Source organism: Elephantulus edwardii, unplaced genomic scaffold (assembly GCF_000299155.1).
Source record: "Elephantulus edwardii isolate Elephantulus edwardi_28Jun2011 unplaced genomic scaffold, EleEdw1.0 scaffold00226, whole genome shotgun sequence".
NCBI classification, from domain to species: domain Eukaryota; kingdom Metazoa; phylum Chordata; class Mammalia; order Macroscelidea; family Macroscelididae; genus Elephantulus; species Elephantulus edwardii.
In genome coordinates this window covers 4370581-4379463 of record NW_006399976.1, presented here as the reverse complement: position 1 = coordinate 4379463, position 8883 = coordinate 4370581, and the positions used below count along the sequence as shown (strand labels likewise).

The 8883-nt window shown below is 41.8% G+C and overlaps 1 protein-coding gene across 1 annotated transcript in view; it reads left to right on the top strand.

Annotated features, from left to right (window-relative positions):
- Positions 1-8883, top strand: part of LOC102845651 (olfactory receptor 7A17-like) — a 215957-nt gene that overhangs the window by 42862 nt on the left and 164212 nt on the right. The window contains exon 3 of the mRNA XM_006898354.1: positions 690-718. Within this exon, the coding sequence (XP_006898416.1) occupies positions 690-718 (29 nt within the window). The remainder of the gene's footprint in view (positions 1-689; positions 719-8883) is intronic.

Below are 8883 nucleotides of genomic sequence, written 5' to 3'. Positions count from 1 at the left end.
TGGGTAGAGTAGAGGGACAGTGCAGGAGGGGAAGACTCTCTATGAGGTGGATTGATTCAGTGACTGGAGTAATCGGGATGGGTGTGTCAGAGGCAATGAGACTGGCACATGCTAGAGCACGGTTTAGGGCTGTTGTACATAGCGTCGCTATGAGTCGCAAACGACTCGACGGCACATAACAACAGCAACAACAACATGACAACAATCTGAAACAAGAGGTGCATTGCAAAGTGGACTAGGGGAGGAGGCAAAAATGAGGAGAGGAGGAAATGTGTGACAATGAATGTTGCTGTTGTTTTTGTTATGTGCCACTGAGTTGCTTGCAACTCATAGCGACCCTATGTACAACAGCCTTAAACCCTCTTTATCCTGTGTCAGTCTCACTGTCTCTGAAACACCCACCCCAATTATCCCAGTCACTGAATCAATCCACTTCATAGAGAGTCTTCCCCTCCTGTGCTGTCCTTCTACCCTCCCAAGCATGATGTCCCTCTTCAAGAACTGGTCCCTCCTTGCAACATGTCCAAAGTATGTCAAACGAAGCCTCAGAATCCTTGCCTCCAAGGAGCAGCCCGGTTTAACCCTCTCCAGGACAAACTTGTTCATTCTCTTTAGCAGTCATGGTACATTGAGTATTCTTCTCTAGCACTACAGCTCAAAGGCATCAATTCTCCTTTTATCCTCCCTAGTCATTGTCCCACACTCTGATGCATAACAAGTGATTGCAAAGACCATGGCCTGTATCAGGTGCACCTTAGTCTCCAGAGTGAAACCATTGCTCTTCAGTACGTTGTAGGTGTCCCTAACAGCAGACTTTCACATTGTCATATGTCTTTTAATTTCCTGGCTGCTGGTGCCAAGAGTGTTGACTGTGGAGCCAAGCAAACTAAAGTTGTGAACCATCTCAATCTTTTCACCATCCATCCTGATACTGCCAAGTGGTAAGAATCTTTGTCTTCTTGATATTGAGCCTTAACAAATATTCAAGGCTGCAGTCCTTGACCCTCTGCAGCAAGTGCTTCAGGTTCTCCTCAGTTTCAGTAAGCAGGGTTGTGTTATCTGCATTACATAGATTGTTGATGGATCTTCCACCAATCCTGATGCCACACTTCTCCTCGTAGAGCCCAGCCTCCTGTATAATCTGTTCTGCATATAGGTTGAAAAGAATATAGAAGATAGGACACATCCCTGGCATACACTCTTACCAATTTTGAAGCATGCAGTGTTTCTTTGCTCTGTTCTGACAACTGCCTCCTGGACCAAGTATAGGTTTTGCATTATAAATGAATTTAAAAAATTTAAAAATAAAAGACAAAATTCCTTACTACTTGACTGATAAGCGACATCATGAAAGATTAAAAAAAGATTGAATTTGTCAATGATTTCTTCTTACTCGAATCCACAATCAACACCCTGTTAACAGTAGTCAGGAAATGCATTGCAGTGGGTAAATCTGCTGTCAAGGACTTCTCAAAAATGTTGAGGATCAGTAATGTTAATCTGAAGACTAAGATGCTCCTGTTTTAGGTCATGGTCTTTCCAAGTACTTGTTATGTCTCTGAGAGATAGACAATGAATAGAGATTACAGAAGATGAATTGATGCCTTTGAGCTGTAATGTTGGAGAAGAGTACTGAAGTACCTTTGGACTTCCAAAAGAACAAATACATATATTTTGGGGGAAATGCAGTCAAAATGCTCCTTGGAAGAAAGGCAGGTGAAGCTTCATCTCACATATTTTGGGCATGTTGTTAGGAGAGGCTATTCCTTGGAAATGGACATCATACTTGGAAAGATGGAAGGTCTGCAAAAGAAGGTAAGACCCTCAATGAAATGGATTAAACAGTGATTGCAGCAATAGGGTATACTGTATATCATCACAGTATACACAGGCTAGGACAGAGTTCAGATCTGTTGTTCATAGGGTCATACTCAACTCAATGGTAACTAGTCACAACAACAATACTTTGCTAGAAATTAAAACAATGTTTTATGGATGCGATATAATAATTTAAAGATGGACAACATTAATATACATTCACACACATGAAGAATATGGATAATTTTCTGTTACAATTTCAATATGTATTTTTATCCCAACAGAAGCAATCTCTAATTGGGTTACAAAATCACAATGAACAACAATTAAAACTCCTAATAGTTGTAATTTGAGAGTCAAGATGTGAATTAAGGGTTAATATATATACTTAGCTACTACGTTATTTAAAGACTTCAAAGTAATTCAACATTATCAGGGCTATTTTCCTTCTGCTGGCCAAGTGTCTTCTTTGAGGTCAGCTAAATAAACATTCTTAAAAAGCACTAGGTATTTCTTTACCCAGGTTAGAAATTGTAGAAAGAGCAAGGACCGCATAGAAAGAGCAAGGACCGCATCGGGATAGCCATATCTGGCCTTTAGCAATCTTACAAAGGAGAATTATCCCAGTCAACAACATCGACAACACACAATTCCATTGAGGTCAGATATGGCCCCCGTACTCCTGCTCCTCTTTCTACTCATCCCAACACCAATCTTACTGCTTTATTAGATCCAAAATCTGTTGTGATAGCTCGCAGACCACACAGAACCATAGTAAGGGAATAAAAAGGCTAAAATTCAGTGTAGTAGCAGAATACAATAATTCCGGAAAGCTGCTGCTGTGTGCTCATAGGTGGCTCAGCCTTCACCTTTGTAGCTTTGTGTCAGTGTTACAGAACTTTCTCAGCCCTGCAGATTATGGCTCTCTCCTCCCAACTTCCAATACTCTAACAAACTTGAACAAAGGGTCTTAGCTCAGGGTCAATAATGGTAGCGTTTCTAAAGTCAGCTCCCTTACATGACCTCTGATACTCTGCTTCAGCCATGGCTCCTGATGCTCTAGGTCTAATTGATAAGAGAAAATTTCTAGACCCAAAAGGTGCACACTGCTTACCTGCTTCTCCTTTGCAAGTGGTGAGATTCTCTCATTCTGCGACTGGGTCCATTACATTTTAATGACTGTTATTGTTGTTAGGGGCCATCGAATGGCCTGGGACTCAAAGCGACCTCATGTACAATCACTCTGAACCTTTGCTCTATCCTGAGCTAGTCTCACTGATTCCAATACACCTACCCAGTGCAATTGGTCTTTTGATTTCCTAATTGCTGGTGCCAGGAGTTTTGATTGTGAAACTGAGCAAGCTATAATTAACAACCTCAATCTCTTCTCCATCTATAGTGGTGCTACCAATTAGTCCAGTGGTGAGAATTTTCGACCCCACTTACACTCTGACATGAGTCAGGCTTTGCCCCTGGCTTGTGGGTTTACAGCAAACAAGGATCGGCAATGGAAGGAAGTTTTGTTTTGTTTTAGGAAGCATTTTTTTACCACCTCTCCCCAAACACCCTTCCAGCCTGAGGTCCAGCATTCCTGATCCAGTTGAGACAGCACCCTCATCTGAGACATTATCCTGCTGTGACAATCATGTGTCTCAAGTAGAAGGCTCCAGCACCCACTCAGCGTATCTGAGATACCAATTAGAAGGGGAAAAATTGAGTGTAAACAACAAAAAGGAAGAAATAGAGCAGTGAATCATTGCTGACACAGTGAGAAAATTTTAAACTCTTGCAAACAGCATTCGGAATGGCAGGGCATCCTGATAATCAGTTTCTCTTAACCAGGACTGTGGGAGCTTCCACAATGGTGACCAGAAAGGTGCAATCTTCCTCTTATTCAGAGACACCCTCTCAGTGAATAGAAGTGTGACCGTCACCCACTCCATCAGCCAGTGAGTAGTAAACACCCCCCATTGCCCCTGTTCCATTTCTGGTTCTCAGTGCACGTCACAGGATAGTTTTCAGAACAGCTGTTCATAGAGTAGCTATGAGTTATACTAAACTCGACGACATCTAGCAACACTTATGAGAGAGGGGAGGATAGAGGCAGCTGCATTTTTCCCATCTGCTCAACTATTTTTCCAGCTGGTAGTGAAAGGATTACTGAGTCTCACATTCCAGGCTAGTTTGTTAGCTAAGGGTGTTAATCTTTGTAGGGCTTTTGTTATGGTTCTTTCAGAAGCTGTGTTGTTAGGAATGAAGGTACAACACTTGCATCTGAACATTCCCCATCTGCTTCTCTTTTCTGCCAAAATTGCTTTAATGCTGTCCTGTTTTCCCCGGTCATACGACTGGTAGTATTTAACTGGCTAGGGTATTGCTAGGATAGTTTATGAACTTGTTTTGGTTAAAATAAATGTAGTGGATTCCATTTACATTTTTATTTATTGTAGATCACTAGAAAAGTGTACCTTCAAACCCTGTAGGTGTTTGATTCTTAGTTTTAAACTTAGTAGAAACATTTCTAGGAACTTCAAAAGAGCCAATCAATAGAAATATGTGGCTTGAAAGATTTAGGGAGGGATTTTCAGTCCCAGGATCTGTATTATGCTCTGGCCCTATCAGGACGTTAGGATGAAAGGAATTGTTAGCTGAACCAGAGCATACGTACTAGTCCCATTGGATGGCAGAAAATCCTGGAGGTTCCCCTTCATACAATGTTATCACACATCTACCCAAGGTACTCTAAGGACTTAATAATTGGCACTATTAGGTTTGCTAGTGACATTTCTAGTATGAAACCAGGTTGTTAATTTTTTTAAAAAATTAGTATTGTTAACTCTTCTCCTTGCTTTGAGAGGTAAGAAGAGTGGTTTGTTTGTTTCATGGGGAAGCAGAAAACTGCTCTCAGGTCTGACTTCTGCAATGCAGGAAAGAGCAAAGGCAAGCTTCTACAAGTGTCGTTTCCCCAAACATTTTTGTCTTGGTACAGAGCCATCACATAGTGCACTTTATTTGGATATGAATCTCAAGCAAAGGGGTTGTTCCTGAAGGGTTCTTCTATGGGGAAAGGAGAAATGGAGGGGCTTGGAATCAGGGGGAGGTGTGTGTGTGCACGCACGTGCGTGTGTGTGTGTGTGTGTGATGAGTTGGAGTGCAAATCACTCCACAATGTGTTCTTCAGAGATGTTTGCACCCATCCCATGAATTTGAGTTACCACTACTGGCTCCTTATTCTCTGGTTGGGAAATTGAGATATGAACTGTTCTGCACTGGAGGGTTTGGCAGTTAGAGGGAGGAGGTCTCTTAAAAAATGAATTTTGTCTTTTAAGTGACCCGCATATCTGGATGTTTACTTTTTAAATTGTGTGTTCTACTAAGACTCTCAACCAGATGGATTGACACAGTGACTGCAACAACAGACTCAAGTGTGTCAGAGATTGTGAGGAAGGCCCAGGGTAACACAGGGTTCAGATCAGTTGTTTATAGGGTTATGTTGGATGGTACTCGACATGACAACACCTAACAACAACAACAACAACAACAACAACAACAACACACATGACTCCAGGAGGGGCAGAGTGAAATGTCCTATGAACTTTTTTCGTAGAGGAAGGGGGGAAATCAAAAGAAATAAACAAAAATAGACTATTTGTAGGGGAAAATTGGGGAGGAAAGGAGGGTCTCTGGCCAGGACAGATCACCTAGCTCCAGATAAGTGCAAACCTCACAACGGCCTTTAATATGAGATAGAGAAAGCTCCCCTGTGTTTGGCCATACCAGCTTGAGAAAGCTTGCCACCTGGGAAGATGGGTGCCGCATCTGTTGAGCTGGGAGTAGTCTGCACGGGGCTGGGGTTCTCCCATCCAGTCTGCATGTCCCATGTCTGCAAGCCCACCCTATCCTGTCTTCCTGTTTACTTGTTCACATATAAGTGCACTGTAGCCTCCAATAAAGTTGAGCTGGATCGACTCTCTGAATGGCTCCTGGAGTGGTGTATCTCCTTTGTGCTTACCCCCATCAGGGTGTTGTTTGTTGCCCGCGAATGGACAGCGGCAGCTATTAAGGAAAAAGAAGAGGAACAAAGAAGAAAGAACAAAGAAGAGGAAAAAGAAGAAAATAAATGTAAGGAATAAACTTTAGACTGGCCCATCTTCAGGGGAAAAGCAAATGAAAGCTAGGGTAATGAGTCATAAATTGACCCAAAAGACATATAAACTATTAGCTGACACATCAGACCGCAAGAACGTGTGCGCAAATGAGATTAGAGAAGAAAGGGAAAAAGAGAGAGAGGGGGAGAAAAAAGAAAAGAGATAGGAGAGAGAAAAGATAACGTGGGGAAAGTGTATACACCCCCACAGCACTCAACTAGTGAAAAATTGTGAGAGGGACTTATGAAACAGAGGGTAAAAATTCTTTGCGGGCTGTGGAATGTGTGCCAGTCTGCTTCTTTGTCTGGGCTTGGGTGCCCAATTTGTCAAAATCACTTAGTAAAGATTCTCTCTCTGAATTTAGATTGGATTTCTTGAATGCTTTTCAAGTGATACTCTAAGTAACTTATTAGCAAATATACTGGATGAAGCAGCCAGAAGGCACTGATCTCAGCCAGGAAATTGCCCATAGATCATGCTGATCTATCTGCCAGTTGCCCAGAAAAACAGAGACAGTGCCCTGAGTACTGACAGAGTTTTTCCACAAATTAGGGTGTCCTCTGGGATTTGTCTGCCCACTTGGGGCAGCAACCTTAGTGAAAGAAAAGACACATCCTGCCTTGGTTTTGGAGGCCTGCTTCGGGAGCTGCATGCCTCCAGGAGAGAGGCAGAAATAAACCCAATGCTGTTGGGTAAGACTTAATAAAAGAGATGCAAAAGAACAAAAGACAAATTCCCACAGTAGCCAGTCAACGTCATGTACAAATCAGGGCAAGAAAATGGGACTGTAAGTACTAATCACTCTGGTGGTTGAGACATAGTACAAAGAAAAGGCCATTAACCACAATACTCAATCATATATATCACTTCTAATCTGTTCTTTCCCTTATCTGTTTCAATACAATATACATAACAGGAATCCAGAATTAAGGTTGCATAGAGAAGTGAACTAGGGGTGGGAGGTGGGGGGAAGGGATGTGGGAATTGTATACTAATGAAGGATTTTTTTTTCTTTTTCTCTTCAGAGGGGGGAGCAAGCTGGTGGGGAGGGGTGGGCAGGGAGAAGGGTGCGGCAATGAATGAATGGAAATCCAAAACTTCTGTAAAGGTCTATTAAAATTAATAATAGAAAAAGAAAAAGAGAAAAAAAGGCCATTAAGAGCCATAGGATATTTGTGATACTGTGTTAAAAAACTACGAATGTATAAGCATCTATCTTATTGCTAAGCAGGTATGTGGGGGCTGCATACTCTGTCAAAAAGTCAGAAGATATTCTAAAGAAACCCTGTACGGAGACGGCCTCCAGGGCTGAGGCCCTTCCAAAGTATTCAAGTAGATTTCACAAAGTTGCCCGAAGTGAAAAACTCAAACATCTACTAGTAATAGTCATTTATCTAGCTGACAGGAAGCCTACACCTGGCTCTCCACAACTACTGCTAGCTGTGTTATTGAAATAAAAAACTTGGTTTCACCCTCTCCAGCACAGACTTGTTTGTTCTCTTAGCAGTCTGTGGTATAATTCTATAGCACCACAACTCAAAGGCATCAATTCTATTTCTGTCATCCTTTGTCATTGTCCAGCTCTGTGATGCATAACAGGTAACTGTGAAGATCATGGCCTCGCTGAGAAGCACTTTAGTCTGACATCGTTGCTCTTCAGCACTTTGGAGAGGTCCCTGACAGCTGACTTTTCTAATGCAACTCATCTTTTGATTTCCTTTTTGCTGGTGCCAAGAGTGTTGACTGTGGAGCCCAGCAAGCTGAGATTATTAACAATCTCAATCTCTTCTCCATCTGTCATGCTGCTGCCAATTGTCTCAGTGGTGAGAATCTTTGTCTTCTCGATGCTGAGCTTCAATCCGTATTGAAGACTGCAGTCCTTGACCTCCTGCAGCAAATGCTGCAGATTCTCCTCAGTTTTGACAAGCAAGGTTGTGTCATCTGCATATTTCAAGTTGTTAATTTGTCTTACTCTAACCCTGATGCCAAATTCCTCTTCATAAAGCTTAGCCTCCAGAATGATCTGTTCTGTATATAGACTGACAAGGTATGAAGACAGGATGCATCCCTGACACACTCTTCTCCTGATCTTGAATCATGCAGTGCTTCCTTCCTCTGTTCTGATGAATGCTTTCTGGTTCAAGTATAAGTTTCACAATCAAACGTTCTGGATTCCTATTCTTCTCAAGATTAGCAACAAATTGTCCACACAGTCAAATACCTTTGCATAGTCAATGAAACACAGTTAGACCTTCCTCTGATACTCTCTGTTTTTAGCCAAGATCCATTTGATATTGACTATGATGCCCCTAGTGCAGCAGCCTCTTCTAAACCCAGTTTATGTTGGTTAATGTACCATCTCAGTTGACTTAGAATTATCTTTAGCAGGATTTTGCTTGCATGTGATATCAGTGATATTGTCCAATAATTTCCACATTCTTTTGGATCAGCTCTTTTTAGAATGGGAAAAAAAATACACATCTCTTCCAGTGAGTTGATCCTTCAGATTTATTGGCACATCATGGTATCAGGATAAGAAGTCATGATTTTGAGCTCTGTTAAACATAAGAAACTGTCTACTTCTGAGACAAAGGATGTGATCACATTTTGCAGTTGAAGAGTTTTTTCAGAGCTTGCTTCATAACCTTGTTTCTAAGCATACAGAGAATTGGGTTCAGCATAGATGTGACCATAGTACACACACTGAAGCTATTACTGTTTTCATGGAGGTTTATTTTTGGGTTGGTATTTTGTTGTTTGTTTGTTGTTGTTGTTGTTGTTATGTGCCATCGAGTTGCTTGCGACTCATAACAACCCTATGTACAAGAGCCCTAAACCCTGCTCTGTCCTGTGCCAACCTCGTTGTCTCTGACACACCTACTCATACTGCCTCAATCACTGAATCGATCCATCTTAT